This window comes from Aplidium turbinatum, chromosome 3 (assembly GCF_918807975.1).
Source record: "Aplidium turbinatum chromosome 3, kaAplTurb1.1, whole genome shotgun sequence".
Classification (NCBI taxonomy): Eukaryota; Metazoa; Chordata; class Ascidiacea; order Aplousobranchia; family Polyclinidae; genus Aplidium; species Aplidium turbinatum.
In genome coordinates, this window is record NC_137474.1 from 37,360,811 (window position 1) to 37,376,996 (window position 16,186).

Sequence of the window (16,186 nt, forward strand, 5' to 3'; positions counted from 1 at the left end):
TGTGACAGCGATGTAGTAGGATGTGTGTTAGGAAAGAAATTCTTTTGAAAGGCACAGATGTAGAGTGAAGTTGTTTGATCTTGGCACCGAACCTGGGAAACATAAGCCTTTATGACAGCGAGGATTCGCAACGCTGCGATACGATTTCGCTTCAGATGACAAAAAGCAATACAACTCACGCACAGAAATACTTGCCTGCTAGCTAATTGAAACTCTTGTCATATGTTTTTTTTTGTCCATGTAAGCTATTCCAGCCAATAAGAAGCCAACACGCTTACGTCGTTTCAACGTTGCCAAACGGCATATACTCGATAACTTGCTGGCTGGGACTTTACGGCAATAACTAAACAGACTATATCACCAACAAGATTTATTTTGGATAAAAAAAAAATTTTCTGCAAGGTAAAGTTGTTGTTATTGCTGAAATTCTAATAAGATGCTGCTAATCAAATTGAGACAAGGTTCAATATTTCACTGTAAATTCCAATTTACCTATAGCCTACTTTTCTTTTTGACTGTTTGTTCCAGATTACCTTTCTTAGAAAAAAATTTGGTTGCTTCGAAGCAATAAAATTAGTCCTGATTCAAAATAGCATTGGCTGGAAAATGGCCAATGATGTTGAAAAAGCTCAGTGTGTACTAACTACCCTATTACTCTTAATTACTGTATTTGTCGCTTTGATCATCATAAATAAACTGAAATGAATTAGCTAACTGTTCGGTTGAATTTGGTCGTAGGCCTAATCTGCAACACTATCTCAACGGTGTCACTGAGTTTTCAAATTTGTTACCGCAGGTCAAACACTTTTCGACTTTACAAACATAAGTTACCGTACTTGGCGTATTTGACTCGACTCAGGATAACGAGTAGTGACGTTCTCTGGATGACAATGGATCACATTGCTTGGTTTGGTTTTGAATTTTCATTCTCGGACTGACAAAGCTTTTGATAAGCTATTCTTGGTAATTTCGCATACTCGTAGGTAGCTGCTGCTGTAGTGTCGACATCCTGTGGTGATAAAGATAGCCCCAGCGCCAGAGAATAGTCCGACCACTCAGCAAGTAGGCCTACTTTCCAGCTACTCTCCAAGTCAGCAAATTAAATTTTCATCCAGCACAGGACTTGCTTAGTCATCGCTTGCTAAACTGAATTTGCTGACTTGTTACATGCCAAGTATCGGCTTGGTAAGTTTTTACTTGCTTAGGTTCATCATTTATCAATTTTAGCTACTTGCTGAAATGTTGCTAACTCAGTTGTCATTTGCTCAATTAAGTTCTCTTGCCAGAGAATCAAACGAAGAAGCAATTCCAGAATATTTAATATTTCCATAACAGAAATATAGAGTCCAAAATGTAGATACCAAACTCATTTTCAGCAAACTTTTCAAAAACTAAACCGTTTTTATCCTTAGTGCAATTGAAAATCAGTGGCGTATATTCAGGGTGTTCAAGGTGTGCACTGCACACCCCAAGAAATCCAGAAAAAAAGAAAATTTCCATCGGTTGTCGATGTTCTTTACTTTCATGATATTCTAACATCTTGCTGCATGCTGATTGCTTTCTTTTCAATTGCAAAACTCTTCCCCTTCTAATTTTAATACTCCAACGTTTGAGGTCATTGCCTTTAATTTTTTTCGGTCATTACCTTTAAGCTGGGTGTGCACTGACAGCTTTGCGAGTGCTATTTAAAATAAACAATTAAGAAAAATGACGTCACAAGGCAGCGAAAACAGCAATGGTTTTAGGTCAGCCAGGCTGTGCACTCGCTGATCTGCACACCTTGGCGCGTCATTGGGGGAATCCCAGGCAATAGCAAGTTTCAGCTTGTTGGATTAGAGTTTGAGGTGATCAGCGTTGGAAACAACTTTTGCTAGAACTGAAGCAAAAGCAAGCTTTCTACGACGATGTAATTCAAAAATTTATTGCACAAACAAGAAGAATCGAATTATGCTATAGATGAATTTTCCTTCTGTAGTCGAGGTGTGAAACATTTTCGTTTTTACTAAGTAGTACGGCGGATAAAAGTACAGCCGACCAACATAGCAATCGACTTTCTTTTCTTGTTTATTATCGAGTTGCTTTGCTATTGTTTTTTGTTTTAACTTTCACCTGTTTGTTTTTAATTCGCTTGTACATTTCTCAAGGTGTTGCGACCGTGTCTAATCCTTGCATGAAGTAAATCATTTCCATCTCGAGCACGCTTTAACTTTCGCGTTTTTTCAGACTCCTGCTGTGTTATGGCAAGGCAAGTAATATTGTTCGTTTTGATGGTTTAGTTCATATTTATGGTTTAGTTCATATTTAGTTCCCGCGCTTTTCAAAGCAAGCAGCAAAAATTTCTCTCTCCAGGCCCAAATCAAAAAATGGATTCATAAAAATAATTAAGGCCTGGAGAAAAGCTAATTCTAGAAGAACCAAGCAGAAAATTTGATTGTAGTCATATCAACACCAAAACTATCAAAATCAACCAGGAAGTTGCAGAGATAATTAAACTTGAAAAGACCTTCAGTTAGGCTGGCTAACAAGTCAGCAGTCATTGTTTGTTTGTTTTTTTGCATTTACGAAGATAATCACAGCTGCCAGTAAAATCCTCAAGTTTAGAAGACAAAGTAAGTTAAAAGGACTCATTTTTGACTTTCTTACATTTTTTAAACCCAGCCATTATTTTTCACCCAACCGTTACTAATAACCTTCAACCCAACCAAGACCAATTTCAGCACAAGCTCAACCATCAACACCAAAGAGGTTAATTTATTGGAAACAAATCAAATTTCAGAAGAAAAAAAGATCAAATCTGGACAGTTTATTGTAGCCTACGCTACCACTCCATTTTTTGTTTAATTTTAGTTTGTTATTCTATTAATTTGTAGTTCTACACAATTTTGAAGTACAGTAATCAGATTCAGCTAGGTCAAGACTGACTAATATTTTTCCCCAAAGTTTCATCCTTTGTGACGTAATAATAATATTTTTGAAATCTTCACCTTCCGAACTCGTATTTTTTTTTCTCGTACTATATTTTACAATTCGTATTCCGACATTGATCGATATCATAAACCGACTAACTTAGGCTACGTCTACGTAAGTATATTCATTATCCTCGCCAGTCTTAATTCTCTTTTTAAGCTGCATATTTTAATCAGGTCATTTTAACACAATTCATTTGATTCTATATCACTGCTTGACGGAATTTTGCCCTGAGTTACCTCTCATCAACTAAAGTACCGTAATTTAATTTAGTTCTTAGTTTCAAATTAAAATTATTACTTAGTCAATTTCCAAAATCCTTGCTAAATTAAATATTTCATAACGCAATAATAGTGTTTTGTTTATTTTCTAAAGTGTTTCTTACACCACTTAAACCAGACTTGTTATTTGTTCTTTTTCGGTGCTTGTTGGTCACCGTCCTATTTCGTCACACATAAGTGAATTCTTTGATTATCCTGACTACAAGTTATAAATGCAGGTGTTGGTGATTTTGCTTTTAATCTGTTTTGTTGCAAAGTCATTTTGTAATCTTTCGTGTCCTGCGTTATTGGTTGTGTATTCATCTGTTGGTCACACTTTGTTTGTTGCAATGTCTGCGGATTGTAAAAATTTTTATTCAAAAAACTCCTTCTCTTTAACTAACAATATTAATAGGAACCAGCTATCGATTTTACATGTAAACATGAGAAGCCTAGTTGGCAACTTTGAAAAATTAGAATCACTGCTTGTCGAAATGCAAGAAGCACCGGACCTTATTGCTGTGTCAGAAACCTGGCTGAATGAAAATCGATTGCATTTTGTTAGCTTGCAAGGCTATAATTTTGTCCACTTTAATAACAAACAAACTGATGCTAAAATACAAGCAGGTGGTGTCGGGCTATACGTAAGCAGTTCAATAAAGTATAATCAAATTAATAATTTAAGTTTAAACTTACAGGAATGTGAAGATCTCTGGGTGGATATTACTTTATCAAACAATAGACAGTGCACAGTTGGTATAGTATACAGGCATCCCAAAAATAAGTTAATTGAGTTTCAAACCAAATTCTGTGAGTGCATTGATTCGTTAAATAATTTCAAAAAACAATATTACATTTGTGGTGATTTTAATATTGATATGTTAGCAAAGACAAAAAATTCTGCTGTAAAAAATTACTGTGATGCGTTTCTCTCTTTAGGCTGCAATCAATTAGTACAATCCCCAACCCGTGTAACTTCCACAAGTTCAACTTTAATCGATCATGTATACAGCAACGACCAATCAAATAAAATTCAATGCCATGTTCTTATTCACGATGTTTCTGACCACTTTCCTATTGTAGTTGTGATAAACTCTGTAAAACCAAAACAAGAAAAATATACACAAAAAGTAAGGAACATGAAAAACTTTGTTGCTGATGAATTCGTTTGTGATCTGGAAAATAGCTTGACCAACCAATACACAGAAAGGAATGATTCAGTTCATAGCAAATTTAATCATTTCATCGACACTTTTAATGACACTTTAAACAAGCATGCACCTTTACGATTGTTGTCTCGAAGAGAAAGAAAACTCAAGACCAAACCATGGCTAACAAAAGGAATTTTGAACTCCATCAAAACTAAAAACAGACTATATCACTTAAAAATAAAAGACCCAACAAACACTTCTGCACAAGCAACATACAAAAAGTACAGAAATGTACTTACTCATACCAAAGAGCAAGCAAAAAAAATGCATTACAGTTTTCTTATTACGCAAAGCAAGCACAACACTGGAAAAATATGGAAAACCATAAATGACATCATCAAGTACAAACATAAGCACACAGCTCACATACCAGAAGAAATAATTAGCACTGACAATGAAAAAATATCTGACCCTGCACAAATAAGTAACTGTTTTAATGATTATTTCACAGAAATTGGTCCTTCCATGGCATCTAAAATCCCTCTACCGTCTCCTGGCTCATTATTGAAATTGCAAAGTGTCCCATTCTCCTTTTTCCTAAAACCTGTCAATCAAGAAGAAGTATTAAAACATCTTAATAATCTTTCTGTCTCTAAAAGTACAGGACATGATGGAATACCTATAAGATTTGTCAAACTATCCTCACCAATAATCGCCCCTTTCCTCACCAACTTATTCAATGAGTGTATCGATAAAGGTGTATATCCTGATGTACTAAAGGTCGCTCAAGTTACCCCAATCTTCAAAAGTGGCTCCAGGAAAAATTGTTCCAACTATAGGCCCATATCACTATTGTCTCCCTTCACCAAAATATTCGAAAAATGCCTGTATGAACAAATGTACAATTATCTAACAAAAAAAGACCTGATCACACCACATCAGTATGGATTTAGACCACAATATTCCACTTCGTTAGCTGTGTCAAACGTTTGTGATAACATCTTAACTAACCTAGATAATAAAGATACAACTTGCTCTGTATTTCTTGATTTAGCTAAAGCCTTCGACACAGTTGATCACACTATTCTCATACAGAAACTGCAAACATACGGTTTTCGGGGCCTTCCATTACAATTGTTAAAAAGCTATATCAGCAATCGTCTACAGCACACGGTCGTCAATGGAATCTCTTCAAACTCAAGACAGGTTACCTGCGGTGTGCCCCAAGGATCGACATTGGGACCCCTTCTTTTCTTACTGTATATAAATGACTTACCAAATTCAACAAACATGAATGTTAAACTATTTGCTGACGACACCAATCTTACGATGAGCGACAAATGTGAAATAAATTTGCAGAACAATGTGAATGCCGAAATGCAAAAAGTTTACAACTGGTTGAAGCTTAATAGATTATCATTAAATTTCTCAAAAACTGAATACATGCTAATAACAAATAAAAAACACATAAAAAATTTTAACATTAACATTGGTAACACAAGCATTCAACAAAAAGATCAAATAAAATACCTTGGCGTTTACATAGATAACAAATTAACATGGAAATATCACATAGATAAAATTTGCGGAAAAGTAGCAAAAGGTTCATGGGCGTTGCTTAAACTCAGAAATTATGTCAACACAGACACTTTAAAAGATGTGTATCACGCTTTGATTTACTGTCATTTGCAATATTGTATTTCAAGCTGGGGAAAGGCCTGTGACAGTGCACTGGATCCATTAATAAAATTACAAAAAAAGGTTATAAGAATAATTACGAAACAAAATTACTATGCTCACACTAATTTTTTATTTTTCAAAATGAACATCTTGAAACTAAAAGACATACATAACATTGAAATAAAAAAACATATGTACAAAGTTCATATGAATGAGTATCCGTCTACGTATTGTGATTTATTTACAAATGCTTCATCTATTCATCAGCATAACACAAGATATCAAACAGGCAACAATTATTTTATAAACAGATCAAACACAGAATTTGGCAAGAAGTCCATGCAGGTATTGGGACCAATGCTCTGGTCAGAGGTTCCAAGCAGGCTAAAAAACTTATCATTTCATTGTTTCAAAAAAAAGATCAAAACGTTAATTTTACAAAGCTACAGTGCATCGTAAGTGATATGTTATGGAAACCAACTTGTCAGTTGCTTCGGAAACTTTATTATTCTTTGCTTGCTTCATGGAATTTTGTGTTTTGGCCTACGTTATCATCAATATGTTTTTTTTTGTGCGTATGTTGTTGTTGAAGCGCGGGAACGTTTCAATTATTATTTTTCTCTTGTAAGCTTATTTTAAATGGCAAAATCGTAATTTCCGTAGTGTGGCAATTGACTAGTAGACCGTATGGTCGTCTCGTTGTCTCCCTGTCGGTATGGGAACTTGTGTAACTTTTGTACTGTGTATATTGCATATTTCAAACATGTACCTATGTTCCTGTTACTGACAAATAAAACATTGATTGATTGATTGATTGATTGATTGATTGATTGATGGTCGGAAATAAAAAGTGAACAGAAGTATGTGACTTTAGAAATGCAACTTAATGTTTGATATTATTAAGTCTTTCATTCACTGCGCTGTCAAATAAATATCTATTTTGTATTCTCCATTCCGACAACATTATTTTTGTCAGTTCTGTTCATGTTCAGAATTTGTGCTGAAAATGCTCTCAGAACGCACCAAATTCAATGATAATTTTAAAAATTTTCTGGGGGAGGCCCCCCAGACCCCCCGCTGTTGCTTTGACGTCACTGAACACCTGTCAAAGTGGTCACAGTACGCCACTGTTGAAAATACGTTTGCTTAACACGAGTTTAGTATATCCACAACTAGAGCTCCTTATTTTCCAATATTTTCTTTCTGAAGATAAAACTTCCTTTCTGTGCAGAAAACTTTTACAAGATAAAACAACACTGTATTGTCCAAAAACTGCGATCATATGAACATTGTGTATCAGAGAAATACAACAAATACTGTAACACTGTATCAATTTGCATCATTCGTTATTACAACTCTATAAACAACTGTTCTTTCAACAATTGACGTCATATTCTTTCGATTGCTCTTGTCCTTTCCTCGTATTGATTTCGTAATCAACCAATCGCTTACTTCAGTTGGAGCGAATTCTGTGTTTTCACCATGAAACGTCATAGTCGACTACATTTACGTGGAATAACATACTGTACACAGTGTACAGCCTCTAAGGTGGTAAGTTTGCTGTCACGTAAATTCTCTTTTGCATTTTTGCTCATTAAGTAGCCTAAGCATGGTTCAAATTGAAGTTATCAAGGAACAACGACACACGTTAAACAAAAATATTTAAAACAGTATTGACAAGAAGAGAGAGAAAATAAGAACAAAATAATTGCAACACAAAAACATGCCTAAAAGGAGATTATACCACAGCTTTTTATCCCCAAAATAATATTGATGTTATCAATGAAAACGTAGCCTTTCTTCATAGGCCTACTATTTTTTTAAAGCCTCAGTTTGTTTCCCCTTGAAAAATTGTTCGCTTGACTAGTTCGTCCTTGTTGCAATATTAAGATAACCACTTAACAATAAAAAAGAAATAACACGAAAACAAAACAGAAAATAAAAATAACAAAACTAAAAACAAAGTCACATTCAGAACATTACATGCGTTTAAAAAATTGAATTAAACTTATTATTGTTTAGCAGCCTTCAGCAGCATCAGATGACGTTTAGTATGCGGCTTATACCGGTGGCGTAGTTGGAAAAAATTTTAGGGTGGCAAAAGCAACTTTAGGGGGTCAAACGTCATTTGACATAAATTATAATGCTGTTAAAACATTGAAATAGTATCAAAACATATCTTTTGGGGGGACAAGATAAAATTTGGGGCGGCGATTGCTCCCTCCTCCCCAAAAGCCTCCACTGTGGCTGCGTCTCTGGTTTATACAAGTCATCTTAATTGCAGCATACAGTAAGTTAGTACGTTCATCTTTCTTCAGTATGCATTATGTTGCAGTGCTTTTAAAGCAACACAGTGACTTTATCTTATGAGCACAATGCAGGTTCAAGTAAACATAGACAACCATTTTTACGAAGACGGCAGGTTTTTAAAACGTTTAAATCATTTATGTAAAGCAGCTTCGCAATTGAAAAATATTCAATTGTTGACAACAAATATTTGATCTATTCAGTCTCAAACTTTTTTCAATGTTATGAAAGGGTCTGACATCAGGGCAATCTTCTTCCGATCCCTTTCTTGGTCTATACGTAGATTGCATTTTGTTCGGAATTGACTGTAGATTATTTTGAAACATTTTCGACAAATATTCCACATAGATTCTTACTTTACAAAATTTTGAAGTAAGATAATGCTAAATTGATATTACAAATGAAAACATAAACTGTACCAACAGTTTAGACTTAGCCTAATCCTAAACAACATTATCTTTCTGGCTACAGCCATTGGCAATGACAACAGTTGTTTCTTCTCTGGATGTGTTGGGTTGCGTTGTGGATGATCCCGGCATAACGTTCGTTTCCGTAATTCTTTCCTCTATAAACAAGAAAAGAAATATCCTACATGCAACTTTTAACAAGTTTTAGGCTGAGATCTGATGAAGAAAAATGATTTTCCGTCAGGTAAGGTACAACCTGCAGGATTGCTGGTTAAAGTTTGTTAATGAATCCCCCGGGTCCGTGTAGATTGTAACTTAATCGAAGGCGTCCGGATAGCGGTTATCATGCCTTAGTGGAGAGGATCGCGTTCTTCAGCACACGATGAACATAAATTATGCACTATATGAACAGCGCGAAAATCAAGGTCTGGTAAAAGATTTATATCAGCTCGCCGCTCCCCATAACGGCGAAGAAATATGCATTTTGATAAGGTTGGTTGGTTGGTTTTGAATCTTTATCCTCGGACCGACAAAGCCTTGATAAGTTATTCCTGATAGTTTCGCACACTTGTAAAAGTTTTCGACGCAGGGCCGGTTACCGAGATTGACAGAGTGAATTTTCCGATTGTTGAAGTCTTGTTGCAGGGGAATTATTCCATCCATTAGGTGCGCTGAATGGAGAGCAGTCTTTAGAATGCGTTGCTCAAGCGCAAACCCCGAGAGTCGAAATAGCGCCTTTTGATCTTGAAGCTTCTTCGTTCACGAAGTCATGCGCTAACCAACTGAGCTGTCGGGATGGACCAATAATTAATTATGCTTCCGTGGACTGCTTGGGCCAAGAGCCCATGACTGAACAGTAAGCCACCTTCTCTCGATTATTGAAATTGTGAGCAATGTTTTGAGACACCTGCTGAGTCGCCGAATGGTTATTATTTTCGGTTCTCATGCCTGGTGGCCTAGATTCGATTCCAGACCGGGTCATGACAAAGACTTTAAAAATGATACCTAAATGGTGTTCCTCCTTATGTAACGAGTGAAGATTTGTCGGGTATTAATGTGGGGACATCAAAAAATAATGCACAAATATTGAAAAAAGAAACTGTGGCTAAAAGACCATAGCTGTTGTTGAGCGACAATAAAAAAAGCAAACCATTGTCACCACTTACAAGACGCTTAAATTGAAAAAGGATGTCAGTAGTGAGACATTGTTATGGTTGGGGAAAATGTTTATGCTCTACAGATGCGTTGTTTAGTTGTTTTTAAGCCTAATTTTAAAATTTTTTTATTCAGACAGTTACCAAAAGTTGGCAAAGTCTAGGAAATTCTGCATAATGTGACAAATCAAGCCGTATCTCTAGGTAGCCATTTGTTGATCTTGTGATGTTTAAAACTTAGTTTATCGGAAAAAAGTGCCAGCAGCTCTTCAACAAAAAAGAGGCCTATTGTTCAAAATCCAGCAAGCTAGTAAGTACTGTACCAGCGAATTGCAATGTAATATCGCGGATTCTCTCCACCTCACAACGTCGTTTAAAACGTCATCGTAATGATGTACATTCTCAGCAGGAGGTTGTTGGCGAGCAATAGCTGTTGTTTTTACGTTGCTCGAACGTCTACCGACTCTTTGCTGGGTGGTAAGTGCATTTGTGTGCACATTTGTCGCTTCTTAGAAACTATTTCATCAACGAAACGCGGGCCAACTGTGCAAAAACACGAAGCGGTCAAGAGAAGTCCAACCGCATATATCGCAAACACAATGTTAGCTACGATTAAAAAGGAGTTCTGTTGCAAAACGACAATGCTCGTTCGTTGTGCAATTTATGTGTTTTCAACTCAATTAAAAGCAAAAGCAAGGCATTGAAACGAAAAAGAAATCTGAAAAGCTCACCAATGGCATTTTCAGGTTGATGTTGAACACATATGATACGATTGTAAGCTTTCAGTCGTTTCCATAAGTTTATGTACGTCTGCAAAACAACAACATATGTTCGTGGTATCCTGTTTATTATGCAGTATATTGCTTCGTCAGCTTTCGGGCGACTAAAAACCAAAGGTGAAAAAAGAACAAGGTTGCACAATGCACATTACTAATTTATGTTACAAGATACTAGTCAAACGAAAAAATAACTGCCTTTCTCAACCAGCAGAAGCTATGGTTTAATCCCACGTTTAAAATAATTTTTACCCATGACCATGCAAAAACAAACCCAGTTTTGTATTGTCAGGCCAAACATATCCTACTCTTTGATTTTTAAGCACTCGTTTATGTTAAAAACTAACTCTGGGCTTTTCATAACCTTTTTCACCCCTGAGGATGATTAAATCAGGCTGTTAGTTTAAAACTTTAAGCATCGACTTCCCATTCTCCGTCTAAAACTCACACGGTTTTGAGAAAGTGGATAAAGTGACGTTGCAATATTTCGTTACTAGTTTAGTGAATCAGATTATCCAAAATTTGTTGAAACTTGCACCGAATCCAAGACCTACCTTGCATTGCATATACATGAATATGACGGCGCCGGTTAAACCAACCGCAACTACCACCAGTTTGGTCCAGAATGGCCACTCCAGCTCTCCTAGCAAATAAAATAAACACGTTGTTGCAAAAAGTACATAATCGCATTGTGACATGCCAACAAAGATCTTTAACTTGTTTACAAAGATGTAACCTGGTCCTTCCAACAACGCTAGAAAGGAAAATACAAATTGATTAGCTTCCAGTTTACAGTAGAAGAACAATTTAAACCAAAAGTATTAATCTGCATTTTTTCTATTGGCTTAAAAATAGCTCTACAAACTACATTTGTATCAGTGAGTTAGCCAGAAAGAAATTTTTAGGGGGGGGGGGGGGGGCAAAAGCACAAAAGTATTGGGGAGGGAAAATATTTTAATGTTTGAAGTAAAAGGCTATTTGGAAATGTAGCTACTAAATGCAGCCAAACATTTGTAAAGCGTCAATAAACAGGCCATACAATGTCATTACAACGTTGTAATAATATTAAAAACGTCCTTATTTTGGAGAGGGCAAAATAATTATTTTTTGGGGATTGATTGCTCCTCCCCCCCCCTCTCGTGGCTATGCCCCTGATTTGTAGAACAAACGCCATTTTTTTAAAGAAATTTACGAAGGGCGTAGTTTTTTGATTTAGCTAGGCAGGACGTTGTTTCCCTGCTTGCTCTTTCATAAATTCCTCGACCTTGGAGTTCGGAGATTACGACGTGTTCATCAATAATTTGTTATATAATAATGCTTGTTTTTATATAGCGCTGTATCCATCTCAGAATGCGTTGCTCTTCTGCGCTTCACAAAGTAGACAGTGTCAATGCAGCCGTATAGATGCGCAACCGAGTACATTATTACCCGAATCCATTCCATTGCTCAGTGCCAAGCAGGAATTTGATTCAATATAATTTTTTTAAATTCTTTGGCGTGACCTGGCAGCGAAATTTTTTTCCCACAAACTTTTTGTCTCATTTGCATATTTCTGCAAGTGTAGTCATTACTGGTTACCGTAACTGTTCTTACCAATTATCGCCCTCACAGCAGCCGATTTTCGCCCTCCAGGTCCAAATCTAAACATTAAACTTGAAAAAAAACGTAGCCTGGAGACACACCTTGTCTAGTCAAGTTTAAAAAAGTTAGGAAAAGAAATTGATTCTGGACACTATAGTCTAAATTCTAAAAGTAAGATTTTCCGAATTGACTAAGAATTAACCCTAACCTTACTGCTTTTGAAAAGCTTTTGTGCACCGCAAAAATTAATGTAAAGAAAAAAAATTGACTTCGATGGGCGTCGAACCGATGTCTTCACGAACATAAGGCAAAAGACAAAACCACTGAACCACACACGCCAACGAAAAATGTTTGCATTCACACGGTATAAATGCAAACTCCATGCGAGGTAACAAAAAGTTTGTAGGAAAAAAAAATTCGCGACCGGGCAGGGCATCGAACCCATGCCTACCGATTCAGAAGCAGACGCACTAATCACTAAGCAACCGATCCGGATATGTGAAAATTTATGACGACGTCACTGGTTTTCCGTGTGTTTAGGCTATTTAAAAATAAACATGAGTACTGACATTTTAGTTTCAAACAAAACTTTTTTAAAAACATCTTCAGCAATCAATACGAAAAGGTTTGATTTTTTCCCATTTACCTTTCTCCACCTCAGTCGCAGTTTTTTCAACCAGAACGTACATTGACCAAACCACGCAAACAATAGCAATCAGATGGAAACCCACTGAGCAACTGATTCTTCTGCGCTCTGCTTTCGATATATCAAGCTTTTCCCACTAAAAAAAGTTTCAAAATTATAAAAATGTAGGCTAACAATCAATTTTTGTTTGTTTTTGTAAACTTTGGTTTAGTGATGACCTTTTTTACCTTTTGATTCAAAATAAAGCATCACATCCATCTTACCTTTTTGAAAGGCTTCAGTTTTGAATTCATTTCAAAATGAAATTTGCACAACTCGCAATGCTTGTTTCCTGTGAAATAAAATATTTTCCTATATTTAGCTCCAAAGAAAGATGCTAAATTTTAACTCTTGATGCTAAAAAGTATTTTCTTAACCAAATTTCTGATCTCGCTCAGATAATAGTTTATAGTCGTGTGTATAAAAACTAAAGTTGAAAAGTGAATGATTAGCGGGGTTATAACTAACAAAAGGCCGCGAGAGATGCCTACAGATAAGGTACTGTACACTGTACAGTACATGTAAAAGATGTTTTGAAAACAAATAATCTCTTGTACAAGTAATTTGATCAAAACTGGTTAAGGATAAGGATAGATTTAAGAATAAGGATAGATTAGATAGTTAACGGATAAGATTTTTCACATAAAAGTGGTCTCGTTCTTAGCTATTATAGTGGAAATATAAAAGTAAACTGCATATTGTTTGGGTCTATTTGATTATTTCTGTTGCTTAGGAAGCTCTGCTTCAACAAACCAAACAATAAACTAATTACTTTTGAAAGTTTTTTGGACAGTTTAAGCTAATAGTGCTTGCGTGGTCACAAATGGAAAACTGTGTTTTGAAAACAGTAAAACTAATTTACCACCCTCTGACGTTCTAATGTAAGCTGGTGCCAAATTACTAAACCGAAGAATTCTGCAGAGCAGCAAGTTAAATTAAATGGACTGAAAGGATGAGAGAGCCAAGTATTGATCTGTACGTGATCGATATGTTTTAGTGAAGTTGAATGCTCAAGCAACCAAACTAAACGTGTGGAGAAACGAGGCTGTGCTGTAACAAGGTACATTTTTGGTTCATCATAAGTTGCACCTTTTTGTTACATAATGATAACGTCGGAAAACAAAAAAGGCAAAACTTAATTCGTGAAGGCTCAACCGGAAAAAGTTTCCGCTTTTGCGTCGATTCATCATCTACAAACGTTGCAACGATGTAAAACAGGTAGTTTGATGATGACGGCGTGTGAGAAATGAAAAGAAATCTCTGCTTGTGATTGGTAACCAGATTGCTACAATTCTTTCTACGTGATGTCAAGACTTGATTTCATTTCTATAGTCTATTGATATTTCATTGATTGTCTATTGATCTTTTGGTTTCCAACAGCTCTTTTGGCTGGAAAGCGAACAATTTGAACATGCACTTATGCGATCTGTAGCCATTTAGGCTACAGTGGCCTACGTTGCTGCTCAAACAAGAAAATTTAACAAGAAATTTTTAACCTTTGAAGCATTTGCCTTTATTTCTCATCCATTGGTGAGCAGCTGTTGTATCTTAGGATATGTGATTGGTAGCCTACATAGCCTACTTTTCTTCCAGGATACGATACCCAGACATCAAATCAACCGTTTTTTACATTGATTCAACGTCTGCAGACGTACAAAACGATTGATTTTCTGTGTGGGGAGCGACAAAAATATCATTTTTTAGTGCATTGAAAAAGTTAAAATATAATGGCGCAAAATCCAAGACGGCTGGCGAGAGCTTTGGCTTTTAGTCCCAGTTTATATTTTGGTTTGATTACTTAAGTTATAACCAAGATAGAATAATATTGTAATGGAGAGGAACATATCGAAAAATAAATGTAATATATTTAAACCATCTTGTTTGTTGTTAATTTTACTTTCAATTTCATCAGATGAACGTAACAACTAGTGCTAGAAACGATAATTGTCCTGATGAACACCCAAACTTTTCAGTATAAAGCTAAAGTTATCAATTAAAAAAAAATGTCTTGTTTATTTATAGATTCTCGTACTTTTCAGCATTTTGTTTTTCAGTATCAGAACGTTTTCATTTTGTCTATTATGCTGTCTATATTCTATACTACAAAGACGCACACATACAGCATAGGCTAGCAGCAGCATACCAGAACTTTTAATCCATCTTTGTAGGCAGGAGTGGTGGACAAATTCTAACGAGCCCTTGCATTTGCAAGGTGCAATTAATTCATTTTTACACAATTCCCCTTCACAATGACAAATCCGGCAAATATCCACCTGGTTGATACAATGCAGTTTACCAAAACCTCAAACTACAACCATAGATACTTGAAGTTTTTAAGTTTTATTACAATTTGATAATAAAAAGATAGGACGAAACTTGAAAACATTTATTGTACAGCGCATTGTAGCAGAGCAGGAGTTTCGACCTATGATTCACCGACCCTTAATCAATCAATGGTATATTTTACCAAAAGCAAAAACAACACAAATGTGAATTATACACTTATACAGGAGTCCGGAAAAAGTTTTAAGGAACTCTTCGAATACATTTATTTAAAAAAAAAGTAGCTACCTGCAACGATGCACTAAAATTCATATATTTTATTAGACTATGATTTTAAAACATTTTCAATCAGGGTAACACTTGAAGTTTAAATGTTTGAAAGCTTGGGAATTCTTTGAACAAGGCCGACCCTAAGCAAGTTAAGAAAATTTTGTAAAACAGCACTTTTAAAAAGCAACGTAACAAAAAGAGTACGACTTACGTTTGATTGTTGGTAAAGTGAAAATAATGAGCTTTCTGATTTCCAAGTTGATGTGTCCGACGACTTATTGTCTTTAACCAGTTCCTGGCCACAGTTTTCACACGTGTTTGACTTAGTTGGACCTTTTGAGTCAACATCAACTCTAACAATGTCCACAACAGTATGGTCTTCTTTTGTCATATCTTCTGTAATTTCTTCCGTCATTTCTTGACTTTCTTTGTCGCTATTATTATGATTTTGTTTCGTAAATGTTGAAGAAATTCTGTTGCTCATATGCGGAAAACTCGTTGTATCCCCTGATGTTTGAGAATGTTGTTCGCCCTGTAATTCGATTTTTATGGATCAAATTGATTTTCTGTCTAAATATGCACATACGCTTCAGCTATTACCAATGATACACGAAAAAAAGACAAGGTAACCACATTGTCTATACATGTATTCTTCACAAGCAGTA

The 16,186-nt window shown here is 35.7% G+C and overlaps 1 protein-coding gene across 1 annotated transcript; it reads right to left on the reverse strand.

The window, feature by feature from the left end:
* Positions 1-7,037: 7,037 nt before the first annotated feature.
* On the reverse strand, positions 7,038-15,922 carry LOC145766920 (E3 ubiquitin-protein ligase MARCHF8-like). Its single transcript, XM_082578628.1, has 7 exons — positions 15,733-15,922; positions 15,112-15,241; positions 13,193-13,260; positions 12,930-13,065; positions 11,257-11,345; positions 10,658-10,736; positions 7,038-8,930 (listed from the first exon to the last, which is right to left on the reverse strand). Exons 1-7 carry the CDS (start codon positions 15,910-15,912, stop codon positions 8,809-8,811), a joined length of 804 nt encoding a protein of 267 aa, XP_082434754.1. The 5' UTR covers positions 15,913-15,922; the 3' UTR covers positions 7,038-8,808.
* Between the last annotated feature and the right edge of the window lie 264 nt (positions 15,923-16,186).

Coding starts and splice junctions, on each gene's coding strand:
- LOC145766920 (XM_082578628.1), bottom strand. CDS start 15,912: ATGACAAAAGAAGACCATACTGTTGTGGACATTGTTAGAGTTGATGTT. Junction 15,242..15,732: donor CACTTTACCAACAATCAAAC/GTAAGTCGTACT, acceptor TGTATCAACCAG/GTGGATATTTGCCGGATTTG. Junction 13,261..15,111: donor AAGATGGATTAAAAGTTCTG/GTATGCTGCTGC, acceptor TTTATTTCACAG/GAAACAAGCATTGCGAGTTG.